This window comes from Poromitra crassiceps, assembly GCF_964638095.1.
Source record: "Poromitra crassiceps genome assembly, chromosome: 3".
Taxonomy (NCBI): Eukaryota; Metazoa; Chordata; class Actinopteri; order Beryciformes; family Melamphaidae; genus Poromitra; species Poromitra crassiceps.
In genome coordinates, this window is record NC_139625.1 from 54254016 (window position 1) to 54276937 (window position 22922).

The window sequence follows — 22922 nt, forward strand, 5'->3', positions numbered from 1 at the left end:
GGGCGTGGTTTCACCCTGCCCTACGGGTTGCGATATTTCTCCCAGGATGGCGAAGGTATGACCCGCCCATCTCTGCCTCTGATTGGCGCAGGATAGCCAAGCGAATATGATTGGATCACTAGATTGGATCAACAACGTTTGACACTAGGCCAATCAGAGGCAGAGAAGGGCGGGTCATGCCTACGCCATCCTGGGAAAGAAATATCGCGCCCTGTTCCTCTGTGTATGTGCACTGACGGTGTGCACTGCACTACCCCGCAGTACAAAGCTCTGACGTTCGCGTGCTAACTGACGCTCCCTGTTTGGAGAAAGGTAAGTGCAATGGGACTTCCTGTATGATAAAAGTTTTGACTGAATAACGTTACTGTTATTTTACTGTGTGGTGACGCCTTGTTAAATGTGTCATTTTGAGAGGCATTCGGCGTCGTGATTGATTAACTGAAAAATAACTTGTACAACTAGCCAGGAATCCCAGGATGGTGTGTTCCTTGAAATAAGTTAGCTCACGAACTGAGCTAACGTTAGCAAAGATGTCGTTAGCCAGTGTCACAGGGTGTGGGGCGTACTGTAAGCTAAACATGAAAGAAAAGCAAAAGGCACGAGGTGGATGGAACCGGCAGGCAGCTACAGTTAGCTTACTGTTTTCCTAGCATGTAGGTTCGGTTAAGCTGAGCAACTGTCTGAATTTCCACGTGACCTAACGCTAGCCCATGTTAACGTTAGCACATTTAGCATATTTCTAGTTTATTGGAGTTGGCAAGCTAACGTACATTTGGGCAAGAAAGAATCGCCATCTACATGCAGTGTGCACGAGCAAGCAGCTTGTCTGATGGAGACAGGTGTTTAACACCTATATCTGCTGATACATAGCTGTAGTACACTGTGTGCCTGGGTCCAGACCCTCCAATCCGCCCACTCCACCGAGTTGGAAATGGAGTGCATTAACGAGTTGGCAATTAAGTAATCAGTATATCATATCAGGCCATCCCTATACAGTCTATGCATGGGCTATCCACATTCCCAAACATATTCCTATAATATAATGATACATAATATTAGCTACATCGAAGTACTCACTCGCAATACTTTTGTTTCCTGTAGCTGTAAGGTTATAATTTAGTAGTGGTGCACCACCATAACAAGCAAATAATACCACCACTGACTGATTGTGATATGTATACACATTTTGGCCTTTAAATCTACTAGGCATCTTGCACGCTCCCCCTGGCCTATGACGCTTGCTTTTTCTCAGCAGGAGTCATAGTCCTTTTCTCATGAGTTCCAGTTGATGATTCTTCTATAAATAGATCACGATGACAACAATTTCATTGTGACAATGACATCATCAGTGACATCATTAGTGATGTCATAGCCTTGAAACAGGTTGTTGCTTTGAGTGTGATGTCATCAGTTATGTCATAAGACTGTACAATGTCTATGGCATTGTCAGTGGGACAAAGCCTGAAACAGACAGTTTGCTGACTCATCTCACATCACTGATGACATCATTACTGATGACATCACATCGAAGATCCGGCTCCATCATCACTGATGTCACTATGACATCACTGATCAGTTTTGTCACAATGCCTCCTTGTGGGTGTGTGACATCACTGACCAGTCTTGTCACAATGCCTCCTTGTGTGTGTGTGAGCCCTTATGACATCACTTTTGACATCATCACTGATGACATTGCGTCATTAGCTAATTAGCCTAATTAAAAAATCCGGCTCTGTCAGGTCACCTGCACTGGTGCACTTTACTCCCCCTGAAAGTTTCAGCCCGATGGCACTTGGAACGGCGTAGCTGTGGCCGGACATAAATATCGTCCACATCCTCAATTTTATAATAGATAACTATACTAACTGTAGTCCAAATGCTTAGAAGTAATGATTATATAGTGATTAAAACGATTTTAACATTGGAGCCTTAGACCCATAACAGCAACAGATATGAGAGAACATTTTTGCCCAAAGCACCACAGCGGTAATACAATTACAGATGAAACACTGAATTCTAATCCAAAATAATCTTCTTTTAGTATCCCTTTAAGTACAAGAATATTTACAAGTTAGTGAATCTTTATTATGTACTAAGTTCCAGTGTATTTCTAAGTACTGTTGATGGCTACTACAGTTTGTGCTTGTTCTTGTGCCTTTTGTGTTCATCTGGGTGATGTTCTGGAGCAGCCTGTGACCCATCATGGCAGACAACCTTGACAGCGATTTCCAAAGCGGAGACTCTGGGGCTTCTACCACCTACCCCACTCAGTGCTCTTCCCTGAGGAAGAACGGCCATGTCATGCTGAAGGGACGTCCCTGTAAGATCGTTGACATGTCTACCTCGAAGACCGGCAAGCATGGACATGCCAAGGTAAAACCTCCTCATGCGCACTTTGGAATGCATAGCTGAAGGCAATTTTGTGATTCATCCTAAAATTCCCCCATGTAACAAGTGACCCCCAATTTTAATTTTGCCTTGGGTCAGATTCAGTAATGGTGTATTTTCCCAGGTTCACCTCGTTGGGCTTGACATCTTTACCCAGAAGAAGTATGAAGATATCTGCCCATCCACCCATAACATGGATGTCCCAAATGTTAACAGAAAAGACTACCAGGTGAGACATATCGCTATAGACCCTTCTCACGGGGGCCATTTTGTGCCGAAAAGGCAGGGTTAACACAAGTGCAAGCAAAACACTAATGAGGGTTTCAAACTTCCATGATTGGAATTTGGAAACCCTCATTAGTGTTTTGCTTGCACCTGTGTTTATTCTGCCTTTTCGGCACAAAATGGCCCCCGTGAAAAGGGTCTATTGAGCGCTTTAGTGCAACAGTACCTACCTGGGCATGGGTAAAAAAAAAAAAGAAAGTAGTGAACAGCCTGGTTTCCATTTCAGGGAAAAAATAAATAAAAGATCCTCAATGCCACTGAAGTTTGCCTTAAATCGTTATTCATTTCCATTTTTGTCATGAACAGATTTGCTTCACGATATACAGGGATATTTGGATCCTCCTATTCTAAGCATTTTGTATTGGCCGGCCCTAGCAAGCCCAATTGGCCTTCTCAGGAAAAGCTGCAGATTATTCATGAATTTCCCCTCATGTGTTGGGTTTGACTCAACCAATATCTGAAGGTGTAAGTAAAGGAGTGCACTCTTGACTGCCGGCTGGGTGTGTTACATGTGTTTCAGAGTTGAGCTGTCTTCTCAGTGCAAGGAAATACAGGTTTTGAACTTGTTGAACAAGTTAGCTTGGCCAACAAGCAGTCTCTCCTTCAATGATTTGAGGCCTCTTTTGGAACCACATGGCTGTAAAATTCTTTAGTCTGAAAAACTAGAGAAACTCCTACCAGAGCCCTGTACCACGAAACAGGATTACTGGCTTAGCGAGGTAACTTCAGGTTTAACCCTAGTTTTGCCGTACCACGACGCTTCTTATCGAGATAGATCACCATAGCAACTTATGCTCTACGGCTAACCTGCTTTGTAGCAGGTTAAGTTCAGAGGATAAGATCAAAACCCATGAAAGACCCACCTGCTTACCAATCAGCTCTCTGGAAACAGCGAGTCACCATTCATATGGTCCCCATATGAAAAATACATTGCATTCAAATTAAAAAGAAAAAAAAAGGCTCTTGTTGAATTAATCAAGGACTAAAGCCTTGCACTTGTTGCAGGCTACATTTAAATTAAGCCCTACTTACCACTTTGGAATATGTTTTTATATATTCATTTTTGTGCTCTCAAGTAGCCTAGATACGTTGTTTGACCCCGCCGATCGATTGCAGCTGAATGGTGAATGGAGAAATATCACTAAACCGGCATAAAAAGGTTACATAAACGTCTCCAAAGCGCAGGGGGCCGTGTGCGCAATGGAGCTGAGGCAGTGAAATGGTCATACATGGTAGAATAGCCTACTACATCTAAGCAGTTTAATATGGGATCGCCTGCACACAGATGATTCATATCTAGGCTACTCCTGCATTTTGCAGCTGCAACTGTGTTGCTTTTGTCCTGTATGATGTGATTGAACTTCATATTTCCAGCATCATTATATGAAATATGGAGATTTGCGACTCGCTGACAATAGCCTATATATGTGACCACAAAATAGTCTATTTTTTATAAATTACGTTACTGTCGATTCATTTCAGAAGCCTTTTTTAATTTTATTATCATTCTTTTTTTTATTGATAGCGTATAGGAATTATTCAATCAGTGCGACTAAACACATCATGCGATCATTATTATTCATTGAGCCTAAATGGTCTATACATACGGATTTTGGACTGAGATAGATTACACATTGCTTCCACTCGCAAAAAAGACATGCCGGTTTTATTGAGTTTATTGAGAGGGTGAATTGAGCTGCTGTAGGATACGTGGAGGTAGAAACCGCTCTTCAAATAAATGACTGATGTGGATAAAAGTGGTAACTTTAGACAGGAACAGACTAATAATATACAATTCGGATTTTGATTCTGACATTAGTAGTAGTTGAACTTATAGAACTAACAGTACCCTGGGAAGAGAGGATAGAGGAGGCATATGAGCGTAAGCTCAAAAAATATCAAGCCCTCATCCTCGAGAGCCAGGAAAATGGATGGAAGGCCTGGAACCTACCTGTAGAGGTCGGCTGCAGAGGCTTCCCTGGGCAGTTGCTCTGGAGATCCCTTGGACGGTTGGGGATCGAAGGTGTGGCTAGGAAGCGGCTGGTAGGCAACATCACCAAACAGCCAGAAACAGCATCTCGTTGGATTTGGATTCAGTGGGAGGTGAGGTGGCAGAGCCAACCTGTCGATGGACCAACAGCATAGAGTTGGGTGGTGGTCAGCGGGGGTAGACCCAGGACGCTGGATCTGCTGTCAAGCCCTCCCGATGTGTCATGGGCTTAAATTGACGAAACATCTAAAAGGGAGGGTGCCCATCTGATGACCTGCTGTAGCCACTCAACTCTTGTCCAGTGGAGGTAGGCGGCCAAGTCCAGACTTGGCTCAGGGATGAGGACGCCCCTGCCTAGCACAGTCCCGCTGGTGCCTGAAAGGAGGAGGAAGGAGAGGAAAGAGCGATGCCACTGGCTCAGGGCCCGAAATTAACTTTTTGACCCACCGGCCAGTGGCGGGTAGATGGAAAACATCTACCCGCCAAGCATATTTCTTACCGGCCCAAAAAAAAACGCATTTTTGTGTCACATACAGTATATCCATATATATCAATTTTTTTCAGTACATTTCAAGTAGATAAGGTATTACGTTGAAGAATACACACTTAAATAAGAGGCCAGAGTAAAATTTGAAGCAAATTATTTTAATATATTGATTGATGATTGATTACTCAATACATGTCAAGTCAATCTTGAGCTTAAATTGTTGTAAAAAAAACAACGCAGCTAAAAGTAATAACTGCGACAGTCTCAGTGCACAGCGCACAACTTGGGCTACACACCTTTCTCTCCCACTCACACATGGCACCTGCGTTAGCTCTCCTGCACTCGTTCTCCGCTCCGCTTCGGCTTTATTGGTGGGTAAGCATTTTGATTCATCTCCTCATCATAGCTCGGCAACAAGCGCGAGCGATTGATTCATTGATTAATTCGCCCGATGTAGGCTTGCAGAGGTTAAAAGACGCTTTTTACCTCCGCTAAAGTGACGACTGCATTCCATTCCACTCCAGTCATGTTTGGTAGCCTATATAAGGCAGAGCCAGAATGAAACAGCCTCACAAAGCACTCCTATTAGCCAGCTGCGCACCAAAACACACATAACTATTATCTCCTCATATATACTGTATCATACGAGTGGTGTCGGCAACAAGTGCGAGCGATTGATTCATTGATTAATTCGCCCGATGTAGGCTGTCAATTTAGCAGAGGTTAAAAGATGCTTTTTACCTCCGCTAAATTGACGACTGCATTCCATTCCACTCCAGTCATGTTTGGTAGCCTATTAGCCAGCTGCGCACCAAAACACACATGATAACTATTATCTCCTCATATATACTGTATCATACGAGTAGTGTCGGCAACAAGTGCGAGCGATTGATTCATTGATTGATTGATTCGCCCGACGTTCGGCTGTCAATTTACCTCCGCGAAATTGAGACTGCATTTCATTCCAGAGGCACGTTTGGTAGCTTATACGGGAGAGCCAGAATGGAACAGCCTCAGGAAGCACTTGTTACAGTATACTACTGCACTGAACTAACGTTAATTTCAGACTGCTTCCTTGTATATTGTGGCTGGGATCAGTGCTCCGCAGCGCACTCCCAGCGTTTAACAGTCGGAAAAAGACGCTTGGTGGACACAGGCGGCTACACACAGTTTTAATATTACATGACGACTATTTTGCGACCCGCCACGTGGCGGAGAGACGCCAAACCTAACACGCCAAAGCTAAAATATGCCCGCCATTGGCGGGTGGCGGGCTCTAATTTCGGGCTCTGCACTGGCTCACAGATGGTGCAGGGTAGAGTACCTGTAAAGGTGGGCCAGTTGCAGTATTTTGCATATATGTTGGCTTTGAAAGAATGAGGAAATAGGCTTGTCTGGCGCTGTAAAAGCTGCTCTGAGCTGGAGCAGTCCATATTGCATTGTAATTGGCTAGTTGTTAAAAACCACGCCTCTTTGCGGGCACGAGCTCCTGTGCACGAGCATTTTCATGTGCAGGCGCTCTCAACTTGATTAGAAAAACCTGGTTCAATTTAACGAGTGGCAATCGAGGTTCGTGGTACAAGTTAACTACAATCGAGCTTATCTGGTTTAGACGAACCAGATCAAGGGACAGATCCTGGATCTTCTTATACAACATTCGTGGTATACGGCTCAGGACTTATTAGGGGGCGGGGCTACCAGGCTTAAAGCCCAAGACACCAAACCAATGTCAAAGAACTAGCAACAAAGGCTCACTGTTATGTTGCCTCATGTTGCCAAATGACACAATGCACAAAATAAGCACTAGGTGGCAGCACTGCTTAAACTGTCTAGCTGATTAATATTCAGCATAGAGGCAAAGAGTTTCAAAACAGTGAGTAGTATTTCAACTCTAAAGCCAACAACAATACAACAAAATGAAACTGCTGCAAAACAGAATGGCCTTTCCACACACTAGCATTACACCAGCATTTGCAGCAAAACAATCCTGGAGCTGCATCTGCACCAGATAGTAGCTGGTGAGTATGTTTGTTGCCTGACCATGAATGATGGAGTAGCTTGACTGCAGACCTGAATATGTGTGGATATATGGCTAGTCATGAGTTAACCCAGTGTTTACTATGGATATATGGCTAGTCATCAGTTAACCCAGGGTTTAATATGGATATATGGCTAGTCATGAGTTAACCCAGGGTTTAATATGGATATATGGCTAGTCATGAGTTAACCCATGGTTTAATATGAATATATGGCTAGTCATGAGTTAACCCAGGGTTTAATATGGATATATGGCTACTCATGAGTTAACCCAGGGTTTAATATGGATATATGGCTAGTCATGAGTTAACCCAGGGTTTAATATGAATATATGGCTAGTCATGAGTAGGGCTGGGTCGGTTTGAAAATTTTAAAACCAGTTCGATATTGCCATCTAAACCGGATCGAACCGGTATACCGATTTTTTTTGTAATTTTTTTTTTTTTTTTTTTAAGCAGGGCTCCCGAGTGTGGCCCATACCTGTCTGTAGTGCAACTTCAGTCCACCTGATAGCGATAATACACCTCTAAGCTGGTATTGTCAACCAGCAATGATACTGAATAAAAAGAAGCAGGACACCTGTGTAACAAACACACCCTGTATTTATTTCTCATAACTATTCAGCTTAACTTTTCTTCAAACATCAACATAATAAACAAAATAAGACTTTTGCATACTAGTGCAACTTGAGAAGAGGCTAATACAATAGTATATAATTGTAATAAACAATAGTGCAATCAGAATGCACTGACACATTTTTTTTTTTTTTTTTTAATTGAGGTTTTTTCGGTTCGCACGTGATCAAACCGGTTTGGGCTCGTACACCGAACCGAACCGGTAAAACCGGAAATCGACCCATGCCTAGTCATGAGTTAACCCAGGGTTTAATATGGATATATGGCTAGTCATGAGTTAACCCAGGGTTTAATATGGATATATGGCTAGTCATGAGTTAACCCAGGGTTTAATATGGATATATGGCTAGTCATGAGTTAACCCAGGGTTTAATGGATATATGGCTAGTCATGAGTTAACCCAGGGTTTAATATGGATATATGGCTAGTCATGAGTTAACCCAGGGTTTAATATGGATATATGGCTAGTCATGAGTTAACCCAGGGTTTAATATGGATATATGGCTAGTCATGAGTTAACCCAGGGTTTAATATGAATATATGGCTAGTCATGAGTTAACCCAGGGTTGTTCCTGGCTCAAAATCAGGTGGAGGTATTCACCGATTACTGAAATGGCTGCCGAGTGCCGACACAGTGAATTTGTTAGCTGGATATAGACCTTTTCTTTGTGGATTCTGCTTTCTTGAACAAATATGCCAACTTTATTCATTTAACATTATACATTGTCAACTAATTCTGGAACTGAACACTGACAAAATAAAGAATAAAAATAGAATAGCTAAATAAACATCAGTAGCCAACAGTTACTCTATGTTCAGTATAATTGCTCACCATTTAAATAAAGAATGTAATAAAGTAAAATGTCCTGAGATCTACTGTCCACAAAAAGCTGTGTATGTGTTAATTGTCTCAATAGAGTTAGCACTATCAAAAGAAGAGGGAAACTTGGATGAGCTAACAATTAAAATACACCAGCACGTATCGGCTTCTACCTTCTTCAGGGTGCAATGAGTTAGCACTATGTTTAAAATCCATACTACAGCATGCGCTGGGACGCGTCATCAGTGATGTTAGCTGGGGTCATAAGGTGTTTCGGGTCTGTCAACCTCATACACCTTGGCCCAGTAGACCCAGCTGAGGCTGATTAAGACCCCGACCCGCATCCCAGAAGCAGCCACTCACGGATCAGCCTTCCTACTTTGTCTGCAGCGTTGCCCGCGGAAGGGTTGATCACGCCCAATCCGCTGCAATAGAGTTAGTGCTACACCGCAGTATTGTAAGACCCTTCGGTGCATGGAGGGTCTAAGGCCCTGTGGGTGACTCCCGGCCGCGCTCCTCCTTCGTCTCACCCAGGGCCCGAAATTAACACCCGCCAAGCGCCAATGGCGCCGGAACAAGGGGGACATGGGGACATTTTGTCCCCCTTAAAATTTGGTCCCCCTAAAATTTTTTTTTTTTTTTTTTTTTTTAATCTGAGGGGGCAACTGCCCCTGACGCTTAGAGCCCACTACACTGTTTACACAGCCTGTGAGCTTGTTAAAGCCGTGATCGTTGTGGGATTATTACACCTGAGACAGACAGACCCAGGGATCAAGTTACAGAGAGCCCACTTTACACTGTTTACACAGCCTGTGACACTTGTTAAAGCCGTGATCATTGTGGGATTATTACACCTGAGAGACAGACAGACCCGGACTCTGTACTGCACTCACTGTCATTGGCTGCTGCTATAATCGTATACGGTTATTGTTATTTTATTTTTGTGTTGAGATGACAAGTTTTGCACTGTGTTTCGAAGTGATAATAATAATAATAATAATAATAATAAGTTCAGTGTTTCTGCCTGTGTTGCTGTCTGTTGTAGTGTAATTATAAAATGACCTAAAGGGAGAGCAGGTCACCAAGTGAGTGAGAAAAGGAAAAATACTGAATAATTACATCACTACAGTATAATCCTAATGTTAATTTAAAATGAGATTCATCTAAATATGGCTAAAAATCATCCAAATGTCCATAAAAACGTCAATTTTTCGTCGGCACCCTCACGGGCGCCGAAAACACGTCGCCCTTCGGGCGCCAGTAAAATAATAAAAAAAATTTAAAAATAAATTAATAATAATAATAATAATAAAAAAAAAAAGTGTCCCCCTTATTGCAAACTCGTTCCGGCGCCACTGCAATGGCGACTAGATTTTGCGTTTGGCGAGTGACGATCAGGGGTCTGTCCGCCACGTGGCGAGTAATGTTTTCACCATCGCACTTTGGTGTTGCGGCTTCTCCTCTCCTCTTATCTGCCTGCTGCTGTCTGAATTTCACAGAGGTGGGGGCTGAGCGCTCCTCTCTCTCACACACTCACTCACACACACACACACACACACACACACACACACACACACACACACACACACACACACACAGCAAACACCACTACACACGAATCAGCCACACAGCGTCTCTCAAACTCTCCTCCTCCGCTCTCCTACATGTGCGTTACATTCGTTGCAGTTGTGCCCTCACGAGTGGTCAAGCAGTTAACTAGTACTAGTGTACATGTATCCGTTGTGCTGTTTTGTCCCGTGTACTTCACCTACGGAGTCTTTCTCCTTCTGGTAACTTTACGCAGTTTTCAGCTGTGTTGACTTTGCTTCACTTTCATCGCTGCCTCCCAGGTGCAACAGTACCCTCACTCTCTCTCTCTGTTAGTATTGTATAGCTGTAGTTTTGTAGTTTTTTCTATTTTCTAAATGTTTCTTCTTTGATCTTTTCTCTTACTCTTTGTGACATGTTTCTAGACATTCAATGTTTGTCTAACATGTAATCTATTTGTTGTCTTGGACCCCAGGAAGACTAGCTGATGTCTAGGTGTCAGCTAATGGGGATCCTTTTTAATAAACAATAACCAATGTTAGTATTAGCCTATTACTGTAAATGTACTACAATTTTGGTTGTCTTATAGTGTTGTGCTGTTGGTGTTATTAGCATTAGTGTTTGTCTTCACATGAATTATTAGTATTAATGTTACTGTTAGTGATAGTAGATGTACGTATACGTGACCGAAAAGACAATTTATTATTTTGGCCGGTAAAAAATATGCTTGGCCGGTGGATTTTTTCCATCTACCCGCCACTTGGCCGGTGAGTCAAAAAGTTAATTTCGGGCCCTGGTCTCACCAGACCCTCCCGGGGCAAAGGCAATCCAGAGGCAGAGAGGATGCCTCAAGAAGGCCTGTGCGCTGCACGTCATTCGCTGCGCCGAGCACCTCTCTCTAGCCTGAAGGACCCCAGGCCGCGCCGATTTTTACACAGATTTTCAGGAGGCTATACTATAGCTTCATCGTGAGTCAAGTGAGCCATGCCTGTAAAACCATGCACTTGCAGGCTCTTGCCAGTCACTTTTTATTATATTTTGTTGTGCATCTAAACGTATCTTTATACTTCCTTGCATTTAATTTTCAAAATAAACCTATTATAATTTTCAAAATAAACCTATTATAATTTTCAATGGCTTATGTGTGCTTTAGACGTGTTATTCGTTCTTTTATTTTGTAAAACTCCAACCAGAGTCTTATTGTTGTTGTCGCTAGTGAACATGGGTAGTTGTGAGGAGCCACTGGGAGCTGCTAACACGATCGCACAAATGATAAGAGAGCTGATATTCAGTCAAAAACGTCTTTTTCCTGGTTGGAAACACTGCACTAAGCAGCGGGACTACAAACTGCTTTCAGAAAGTCTCTTTATCGTGAGTGGGACCACGTAGTAGGGATGGGCATCGAATTTCGAATTTTCGAATAATCGTTGTTATTATCAAGGTCGACTTTTATTATTGAAATTCGAAATTCGGAAAAAAAAAAAAAATTTTTTTTTTTTTTTTTTTTTTAGTGAAATGTTGCATTGTCTCCCCTGATTCTAAGTATAGTCAAATCGCTTGGTTTGAGCAAGTAAAACAATTTTTATAAGCATTTTAAGCAAGGTTTATGGAAAAATGAATGGCGGATGAAATCCCATGAAGAGGGAGAGGGGGTGACTTTGGCACCCCTTTGGCACTCAGACCTGAGCCTACTAAATATTTAATGAACCACTCATGATTGTCAAAACTGTTTTTTATTTTCGAAAATGTCAATGTCATGTAACATGTTCTTTACTTCAGTGGTGCAATGCTTGTTTGAGCTAAAAATCCACAGCAGAAGCTTTTTATATTAATTAATAAAGCCGTAGACTTAGAATCAGGGGAGACAATGCAACATTTCACTCACAAAAAAAAAAAAAAAAAAAAAAATTACATTTTTAATTTTTTTTACATTTTTATTTTTATTTTCGAATTTCGAATTAAATTCGAATTTGGCCAGCGAATTTCGAATAGTGTTTTTGCTAGAAATGCCCATCCCTACCACGTAGCTGCACCATTGATGTCTGATAACATTATTGTAGCTAATCAGAGGCTAATGGGCACTGCTACATTACAGTTTACCATCTCATGCAGAACAAGTGGCTGTGAAAACTTGGTAACCAGCCAGCCTTCCCTGGCAAATAAATACGCTAGTATGAAAGGGTTATTTGATCGAAGGTTTATGGGGCAAAATAATGTCTATATCTTACGTTACTGGTATAGATTGCTGAGCTACTATTTCATCACCAAGCCACCGAGTGCAACGCTTGGTTTTGCAAGTATGGTTTTACCCGGCGAGAGCTGGAGGCGGAGTAGGGTTGTGCCGATTGGCGATCGGATCGTATATTGCCGACTCAATGGCTGAAATGACGATTGATTTTCCATAGCCGATTTCGATGGCCCCTGCCCCCCATGTGTGGCTGCTCCCTGACCCCGCCCCCCGTGTGTGGCTGCTCCCTGACCCCGCCCCCCGTGTGTGGCTGCTTCCTGACAGCAGAGATGCGACGCAGCAGTTTGACTGAGCAGAGTGTGTGTTGATCAGACCAGACCATTAACAAACGCTACTAGCCTACTGCATTCAAACATGTTTGAGATGAGGAATTACTCAGTTTTACAGTAAATGTCAGGACTTTGACCTGGATTAATCAAGAACACAGCTAATTTCCAATATATATTGATTTTCAGCTGAAAAAAAACTGAAAAGTGTTGAGTATCTCTTTGTAGTATTTAGTAGTTTAGGTTTAGTTTTAGAGTACGTCAGATAGCCTAGGTTTTGTTTGTTTGTAAAAAATAAAAATAAATGTTCATCTGTTTGTTTGTTGAGTTAAGTTTAGTGGCCAGGGACAGGTTAAGGATAGTCATGGGTCAAAAGTGTTGTGTTCCCGGGTGCAAAAGCTACACCAGTGTGCAGTGCATCAGTTTCCCAGAGACTCGGACATCAGGCTGGAATGGCTGTGACAACTGGGCCTAGCAGATGTGCTGCCTCAAGAGTGTGTTTGGCTGCAATGCTGCATTCCCCCCCGGATAGTTTCTCTAACCCACTGCCCCAGTAGGGCAGCGCCGGTGTCACGGCTACCACCAGCAATACGCTGTTGTTTTATGTGAATATATCGGCTGGTTAGAATGCATTTCAAGAAACTGCTGTAGCTTTCATTGCAATACTTCGCCCAATGTTAATTAGCCAACTCCTGTCTGCCTGCCATGCCATCACGCTAGCATATTAGCCAGGCTAATATGCTCGAGGCTAATGTAGCCTCGAGCTACACTGACCCCTACACAGACCCCGACAGCTTTGACTGGTGTTGGCTCGCTCCCCCAGTGGTCCCGATGCATCCATACACTTCTATTACCTTCAGATAAAGGTTGTAAGCTCACCTGTAACTATCGGTGACATTCCTGATACCATCCACTTCCATGATCTTTAGACATGTTGTAAACGCATCCCAGCGTATCTGCGACATTTTGGAACCCTCAGTATTGTGCTAACGCTAACTTTCACAATAACGAACAAGGCTCATTCAGGGCACTTTTACCTGCTGCTCCTGCACAGCACTGGCTAAATGATGCGACATAAATATACATTACGTAAAGTCATGGCATAAATGTGTTTTTATTGAAAAAGTGTGCGTCAAGTAAGCAAGTCTTGTTGGACTGGATATCACAGTGCAACCATGTTACGGTCAAACTTCCCACTTCACTATATCACTTGTATTTGCAAGGGGTATATATACACCCCATCGCTGTAGGGCTGCCACGATTAGTCGATTAGTCGCGATGACCAAAATCGTCGCCGACGTATTTGGTAATCGACGCCATCGCATGTTTTTTTTTAGCTGAAAAAAAGAAAAAAACGTTTGTTTTGTTTCCCCGAAGCCGCTGCCGGCGGTGGTCTCACTGGCTGGCCTGGCCTCCAGGCGTCTCCGTCCTGTCTTTGATGCACATGTGCAGTACTGATCATCCAGGGAAAACGTGACATCACCGGAAAAACTTGCAGCTTGCTCCTGCTCCCAGTGCTCCACAGAAAAAATGTCTAGCCGTCCTCATACATCCAAAGTGTGGGAGTGTTTCACCCACAATAATGTGAAATGCAAAATCTGCTAATTAAGCTGAACTCTGTGTACTATTTTGCAGTTTAGCAATTTGCACTATATTACATTTATTACATGCAAGTACATTGATGCCAGAAATAAATATGCTGCTACATGCTCTAAACTTTAAAGTTCACGAAAAGATTATTTTTTAGTGAATTATCATCTTAATTGTCTTTATTTTTAGTTGGCACATGCTTAAAACAACTTGAAGCTAAATTTAGAAACTGATGATAGCTAAATCAGAGCGATTGAGTAATTGTGCGATAAGCTGCAACTTATAATCCGATTAGTCGACTAATCGTTAAAATAATCGTTTGTGGCAGCCCTACATTGCTGTATGTGTGTTCCTCTTAGGGTTTACATTTAATTTAATTTAATTTTGTCCAATATTCAAATATTCCAGAATTGCATGTTGTGTTAAAAATAAATATTATTTCTATCTAACTTTTCACCAGATTTGATGGTCTTCTTGTAAAAAGTTATGCCGCCCCAAAGCTTTCTGGGAAAAATCCAAACAACGCTGGTGTTTGGATAGGAGAAGGGAGGAACAGGAGCAGCAGCTCCATTCACAGCACTAGCTGGCTTTAACTGAAACTACACATGCGCGAGCAGGAAATGCACAGAGCTCTGCCATTGGTTCTGAAATTTTTCCCACCCCACAAAAGCTCATTCTATCCAAATGTGGAGTGGACGGATTCGAAAGCCTGAAAATTCCCCGCCCTTTTTTGAAAAACTGACATGATGAACGTTTGAGTGATCGCTCTGATTTCTTGGGGTTGCATATCTCTTTAAGCCATTAATTGGATCAGGTCTGCAAGAGTAGAGATGCACATTTTTTCTGAATATTTTGATGATCCAGTATCTCTCTGCATTATTTGGGTCTGTTCTGTTGGCACTTTAAGGTATTGGATATCGTAGATGGCTTCTTGTCCCTGATGGATGACTCTGGAGGACTCAGGGAAGACATCAGGTTGCCAGAAGGTGACATCGGCAAAGAGATTATGAAGAAGAACGAGGCGGGGGAACAATTTCTGGTACGTTTCTAGGCATGAGACAATACACTCAACCCAACATACAATATCCCCATTCATATTGCAATTTTAATGTACATATTTAATATTAAAGGGATACACCACTTTATTGGAAGTTTAGCTCATTTGCCACATCCCCCCAACATAACCAAGATACACCATGCCTTACCGGCACTGTCCGCTCAGTTTACAGTGAGCTACAGTTGTGAAGTTAGTAATTATCGCCATTAGCCATTACCATTAGCCTCCATTCTATGGCGATAATTACTAACTTCACAACTGTAGCTCACTGTAAACTGAGCGGACAGTGCCGGTAAGGCATGGTGTATCTTGGTTATGTGGGGGGGGGGGGGGGTGGCAAATGAGCTAAACCTCCAAAAAAGTGGTGTATCCCTTTAAAGCATGCAACTACTACAGAGTAATTATATAAACAAAAATACAATTTTGATCATTTTTCCTCTTATTGTGCATGCTTAGCTTACTTTCTAGACCAGTGTCATATTTTTCTTTAAGAGAGTATCATTAAATCAAACCACTGCAGTGTTTGGTGTTCTCCTGTGCTGCAAAGTCATCTGGGGCATGTTCAATTGCAACCAAATCTAGACAAACATAGCAAACAGGAAGTAACATTTTCCGGTTGTGTAATATGTTTGCTCATGAAACCTCTTTGCGTGTTACATTTTCAGCTAAGTTGTCTTTGTGGTAGCGACATGAATGGACTATTTTCATATGTAACGGGAAGGGAAAAAATCCATCAAAAATAGTCCCTGGCGTAATTAACAATTTGTTCCCAATTGATTTGGTAATAACTACAATGGTAACAGTTCGCAATTATTATAATTTTTTTTATTGTCTTTGTCAGCTGCATTGGTAGGTTTTAGCTTACAATTTCAGCCAATGCCTTCCGACGTCGGGAGTAGAGCAAACACATTGATTTTGTAATTTTCATAGGATTTATTGATGATAAATGTATTTAAAAACACCAACATTATCCTTTTAAGTCAGACTTGTCTAGATAATTTTAGAGTATTAATGCTTACACCATATCTCCAACAATATTAATATTGGCCAGGTGTGAGGCAACTCTTTTCTGGTCCTAGGTCTCATTTCAACCTTTCCCTTCTCAGGTCACTGTGATTACTGCCGTGGGGGAAGAGGCTGTAGTTGGCACCAAGCCCCTGCTTTCCTAACCAGGACACATCTGGAGACCTCCACCTGTCCCTAGCCTCATTTCCTAACCAGGACACATCTGGAGACCTCCGCACTTCCCTAGCCTCCTTTCCTAACCAGGACGCATCTGGAGACCTCCACCTGTCCCTAGCCTCCTTTTGGTTCTGAAGCCTCACCAAAGCGAATGGCCTTCACCCCACCAGTTTCCCCACTGCTCAGCTGAAATGTGGAAGTGGCCTGGGCCAGCCTGTTCCAACTGTACCTCAGGCACATGGCTGAATGGCATTCTCTTCAATCACTGAAGTTAGTTGTCAAGCCTTACCCATAACGTAACATTGCAATGGCTACGGTTCTTATTCTAGCGATTGATCATAACATTCCCCCTAGACGGTATGGGTTTATCTTTATTTTTTATTTTTAAGTCTTAATCGGTCTGTGGTTTACTTTTTAGATCATTCCCATTGTCTTGTCTTTTTCTATATGGGATATGTTTTATAGTTCTTGACTTTGTTGTGGGCATGTATTTTAAGGCTTATTTGTCTAGATGCTGTGCCTAGGCTTCAACTTAACACCTCCATTCCCCATCATTTTCTTTTCTGGTAGCTGACATTGCAGCTCCCGAAGCTCCTCCCACGGATCACTAGACCCCCCCCCCATATATATTATATATACACATGTAACTTCAGTGATGGCCTCATACTGCCTTTCTGCCTTTGGTAATTAACACACACTCACACTTACAGTACATTTTGACCTGTATCCACACTATGTAGCAGCCATGTGTCTGACTAAATCGCCAGGTACACACATTCAATTGTTACCTCTGCACCTCAGCTGCTTTGTGGCTGACCTACTGCTCCAGGTCTCAAAAAGATGGGCCTTCTCTAGCAGGGGGCCGTGCTGCCTCCCCTGTTATGAAGGGGAGCAGGGCTAGATGAGGGGGGAGGTGGGGCAGTTTTCTCTACTATGCTACTAAACCTTTTCCTTTCACTTGAGGCCTTTATGATCTGACAGGTGCAAAGAAAAAAATATTTTGAAAGAACAAAACAAAAAAACACTGAACACCTCAATTATTTTTAGTTCAAATCAAAATGTATCTTGCAACATTGTTGTCAACAATTACATTTAAATGACTCCATACCACTTCTATTTTCACACAGAGATGGGTGGTGTCTCAGTGGGAGGGATGGCATGGGGGCCTAAATAAAAGAATAGAGATGGTTACTTTAAACACATTTTGAAAAAATATCCGTAGTTGTAGAAGACTTTAGAGTAAAGGAAAGGGGTGTGTGGAGGGGTTGTCTAGTGCACAACATTTAGGTATTTTTAAGGGTTTGGTGCAGATTTCTTGGTTAAACGATGATTGTAGTTCCGATGGGTGTCATGTAGTTGTACAGGTGTAGCGTTGAGTCCAATAGCGGACACTGTAATAGAACAGTTGACTTGCTAATATGTCGACCTGGTACACCAGGTGAATGCAATGAGCTACCTGTTGGCATAGAAACCCAGCAGTACTGGGCCGGTAGTTGGGGGAACCACTGTATTAAAGTGTACCATAGTAACCTAATGGCACAGTTCATGATGACTGACAATTTTGGCATGGCACTCTCCCTTCAAATGAGAACAGAAAGTGATCGACTGAACATACCTTTAATTCTGGGCTTGGCTTTCCAAAATTATCTTAATCCTAAAATCATCTGAATGCTGAATTGTTAGTGGTGCAAAGAGAAACTGGTAAGAGGTTTCTGTGATAAATCATGCTTCCCTTATCTCCTCAGCCCTTGGACTTGGTGGAGCAGCCCTAGCAGAAGACAAAATGGTCTTCCCTAAGCCATATCTATATTGTATTATATTATGTATGTTCCCTCGGCTGTAGCCAAGGCCAGATGCAGAACAAGACCTACCCCTTTCTCATCGCTAGCTTTCTCGTCAGCTGCTCTGCTCTGGCCTCAGTTATGTAGCTTTAGCCACTTCCATATGCCTGCTGTCCAAGGTCCTAAAGCCTGCCCTGTACTTTTTAAGTTTACTTGGCATCTCATGATAGGGATGCTGTGACCTCTGATTTGGTTTGAGACAATGTTTACACTGTAATGGAGACCCAACAGTCAGGTTGGCCTCACATGCTGACCTAGGATCAGTGCCCCTTGGGGATACAAATGCAAAAGGTCAGTGTCATGACGGCAACCTCTTCTCAGGGCTCCAAACTGAGTGTTAGGAGATATGTTACTGTAACAGCAACAGGAGTGTCTGTAACAGAATGACGATGATTAGCATTGAGGTTTTCATCTAGCTTTGTTACAGTCTCATTGGCCTGTTGTACTGTGGTTTTGGAGAACAGTGTTGTTGAAATGCCTATTTTCTGTCATCTTCTTGGTCTTCTCCAGCACCTCATCAAGGTGAATGTTCTGTTTTTCTCCGGCTTCTTTCCTCACTCCACTTCATTTCTGTTCAAGGAAACAATGGCTTATTTGTATGTACTGTATATACCACAGGTATATTATGTTAAAACATAGGAATGGGTGTATTACCCAGGCTTGTATGCATTCCTTGTATATGCTAGGGATGGTGTATGAGGTGCACTTCTCCAACTTTGCACATGTGTCTTTTTTCTTTGCCTCTCATTAAAGATATGAATCATTAGTCAGTGGGAGTGTTTTGGACAGGCAAAAATCATATTAAAGGGACAGCTCAACCTAAAATCCAAAATACATATTTTTCCTCTCACCTGTAATGCTATTTATCCATCTGTATCGTTTTGTGTTAGTTGCCTGAGTTTTGGAGATATAGGAACTAGCTAGCGGGTGTAGTTCGGTCAAAAGAAAATAGTTCCTACATGAAAATGCTCATAACAAGGTCTGTGGATTATCTTGAGTAATCGGGTCATGATTTCTGGAAAGAGACATTGCTGTTGGTTTATCAAATGTATTTCTTTGGCACTTTGAGCACCACAAGCCGAGTGCCATCCAGTTCCATTGTATTGGAGAGAAGGCAGAAACTCTGTGGCCAATATCTCCAAAACTCATGCAACTAACACAAAACGATATAGTGGGATAAATAGCACTGCAGGTAAGAGGAAAAATATGGATTTTAGGGTGTGCTGTCCCTTTAAGCTCATCTGACTGAGCAAGAGGGTTGGAGTGTCCAGAGGGAAGGAAGATGCATGGTAAAAGAACAAACTGGGCCTTTCTCCACATTCAAATCAATGTATGGCTACTATCTTTCTTAAGAATCACAACCCTTTCTCTTTGTTGCTATTGTGTAAGTAAAATAAAGTTAATTTTGATGTCAGCTGGACTGTGATTTGACAATAACAAAACGAGTTCCAAGAAGTGAAGAATATTTGGGAATACTGCGTCATTATATTCTTAAGTCTTGGAAGCACCAATGATGGGCGGTGTGACAGATTTGGTAAGGTGAGAGGGGGAAGGGGACAAACTCCTTTGCCATATTGTTCAAGTGTCCTTCCAGAAGCTGTTCATCTATTCTCACCTATTTGTTTTCCATAAACGTCACTACGGAATCAATTTAACGGTGCAGGGCATCTGTGAAAGGACATGCACCCCACTTAAAGAAGGCAGTCCACATCTCTGCCCAATAAATATATATTTTTCAGATCTGAAAGGTGACGCTAAAAATAAAACCACTAGTCCAGTGATACTCAACTTGCGGCCCGCGGGCCCCCCTGTGTGGCCCGCGATGGAATTGCAAAAACAAACAAACATGCAAGATACCTGCTGAATAAGTGTCCAAATGTTCATGTCATTCTGGCCAATACTCCACTTCTGTTATAGCATTTCAGTCTGGAATATGGAATATCTTTCAGTAATCTATAATTTAGCTGCTAAATTGTCAAATACTGCCATCTGCTCACTACCATTGACATATACCAGGCACTTATGTATGTACTTAACCTAACTATCCGGTGTGCACAACATTATCAGACTAAATTCCGGCTGACACCCCAAAAACCTACAATCCGTTACAGAAAAATGTGTATTGTTTGTTTATTAACTGGCCCCTGGCCTTCTATCATTTCACGAAAGTGGCCCCCGGGCAAAGCAAGTTGAGTATCCCTGCACTAGTCCATACCCGGCAAAAATATTTGTGTTTCCAGATTATTGTCTATTGTGACTATCTGACTATTCATCTTTCTAAATAATTAAATTCAGAATTTAGATTTTTTTTTTAATAATACAAGAGTGTTTTATCATGGCATCAGAATGTAACACATTAACAGTTGGATTGTAAAACCATTTAGTTACATAAACATCTAGATCTAGCTCTATTCCCAACCTGGTCTTACTCCCAGGGTGTCAAAATACGCTGACTTGTCACCTCTCCTTGGCAGTGTTGGGGAGTAGTGAACTACATGTAGTTGAACTATGTAGCTGAACTACATTTTGCAGTAGCTTGCTGGTAGTTCAACTACATTTATATTTGCATAGTAAGTCAAGTAGTTAAACTACTTTTTGGTCATTTTTGTGTAGTTTAACTACTCAAACGACAAACTACAATTTTGGGCAATAAAATGAAAGGAACAGGCACGGCCCCAGGATTTATTCTAAGGGGGGGCCTTGTGGAGGCTAAGAAAATAGTCGATTTTCATGACTTCAAAGTTTCTTTATAAAGAAAGCCCCCCCCGCCCCCCAAATAAAACCAGATATGGCACGCAGCACATTAGCACATTCAAAATAAATGTTTTTAAATGAATTTGACCAAACAATATAAAAAAATATATAGCTATAATACTACAAGTGACCACAAGACAATGGCAAAAACTTTCACATGCAAAGGTTTAGGCATGAGGACTGATTGGTTAGGTTTAGGCAGGCAGAGTGATGATTGGTTAGCTTAATCAGGGTAAGAAAAAGTCCACAATGGAAATAAGCCTTTTGATTGATTGGTTGGTTGGTTGATTGATTGAATTGAATTGATTTGATAATTGATAAAAACATGTATGCAACTGCCCAGCAGGAATACATACAGTACATTTAAAAATCATCGAGGTTGAGAACACAATAGAACATCAGGGACCATGTTGGAAATAAGTGTTTACTGTACACTTTTACATGCTATCCCTTTGATCTTTTATTATCTCTATATCCATGAATAAAGTCAATCAAAAGGCTTGCCTTATTTCCATTGTGGACTTTTTCTTACCCTGATATTAACCTAACCAATCATCACTCCTCATGCCTAAACCCAGAGATGGGAAGTAACTAAGTACAAATACTTTGTTACTGTACTTGAGTAGGATCTTCAGGTATTTATTTTTCTGGCAACTTTTTACTTTTACTCCCTACAATTTAACACAAATATCTGTACTTTCTACTCCTTACATTTTCAAAACAGGCTAGTTACTTTAATTTTAATGCATGACACAAATATGATGTAACGTTGTTTGTTTGTCTCTCGTCTCGCGCTCCCCCAGCTTTTACGCATTATGTGCACCTTTTTCGTGGGAAAAACCATATCACAAACTGACAACTACTACTTTACCAATCACAGTATAATGCATGAAACTCTAAAATAAACTTCTGGGATTTCTTATAAACTACAAAGTTTACCACAAAGGGACTCAAACCCTCAGTCTTCTGATCCAAAATCATACACCTTGTCCATTAGGCCAGGTGATTTGACTGCTGGGCCAGGGTAACCTCTTATTTATCTGCCACTAGAAAAAAGGTTTTTGTTAAGTGTCTAAAAGCCCATCATAAAACCGTTGTCATCATTTGCCATTCAATCATCTGTACATCAACTACTACACCCTTGAAACATCTCCCTCTGGGTACTCAGACTTTGATGGGTGTGCCACTTGCCAAGGCTTTAAAGAGCATGGAGCAGGGTAATTCCTTTGCTAAATGTATACAGTTCCAGTATGTCACATTAGGAGGGTGACATGATAGTAGAGTGGATAAACACAATAATTGTGCACTTTTTGAGAAAAGCATGACATTTCTCACATAGTGAATCCCCTAAGGTTTACTTTCAGATGTGGAAGGAAGTCAGATTTGATCTAAAATCCAAGATGGCCACCATTTTCCCAGGTCTAATGTTCAAATGTGCTAATAACAATTGTGCACTTTTTCAAAGAAGCATGGAATTTCTAGTGATATATGATATAGATAGTGATATATAGACTATTTTAGCATAAGGGGCATGTGCAATTTAGGAAAACTTGGGGACTTGGTACCCGAACGACACGACTGTAGAGCAGAATGGCTCTGCTGTAAAAGGGTAAAATCCTCATAGACGTTTTTTTTGTCGGGGGCTGGGGGGTTATCTAAATTGGTTACACCGGAAATAGAACCCATAGTTAACGTAAGGCAAAATGGCCGCCAAAAATAAGGTGGATAGAAGGAGCAGTCACGTGAGGAAGTAGTCACATGATCGGTGGACTCTCCAGTGATCCTGTGAGCAGG

At 41.8% G+C, this 22922-nt stretch overlaps 1 protein-coding gene across 1 annotated transcript; it reads left to right on the forward strand.

Annotated features, from left to right (window-relative positions):
- The first annotated feature begins 226 nt into the window (after window positions 1-226).
- Window positions 227-19140, forward strand: LOC310773894 (eukaryotic translation initiation factor 5A-1-like). Its single transcript, XM_083633890.1, has 5 exons — window positions 227-312; window positions 2190-2373; window positions 2513-2617; window positions 15202-15333; window positions 16458-19140. Exons 2-5 carry the CDS (start codon window positions 2203-2205, stop codon window positions 16518-16520), a joined length of 471 nt encoding a protein of 156 aa, XP_083490016.1. The 5' UTR covers window positions 227-312; window positions 2190-2202; the 3' UTR covers window positions 16521-19140.
- The last annotated feature ends 3782 nt before the right edge of the window (window positions 19141-22922 follow it).

Bases quoted from the DNA above. Each gene is read 5' to 3' on its own strand.
- LOC310773894 (XM_083633890.1), top strand. From the start codon at position 2,203: ATGGCAGACAACCTTGACAGCGATTTCCAAAGCGGAGACTCTGGGGCT. The intron at 2,374-2,512 runs GTAAAACCTCCT...GTATTTTCCCAG, and splicing joins GCAAGCATGGACATGCCAAG to GTTCACCTCGTTGGGCTTGA. The intron at 15,334-16,457 runs GTACGTTTCTAG...TTCCCTTCTCAG, and splicing joins AGGCGGGGGAACAATTTCTG to GTCACTGTGATTACTGCCGT.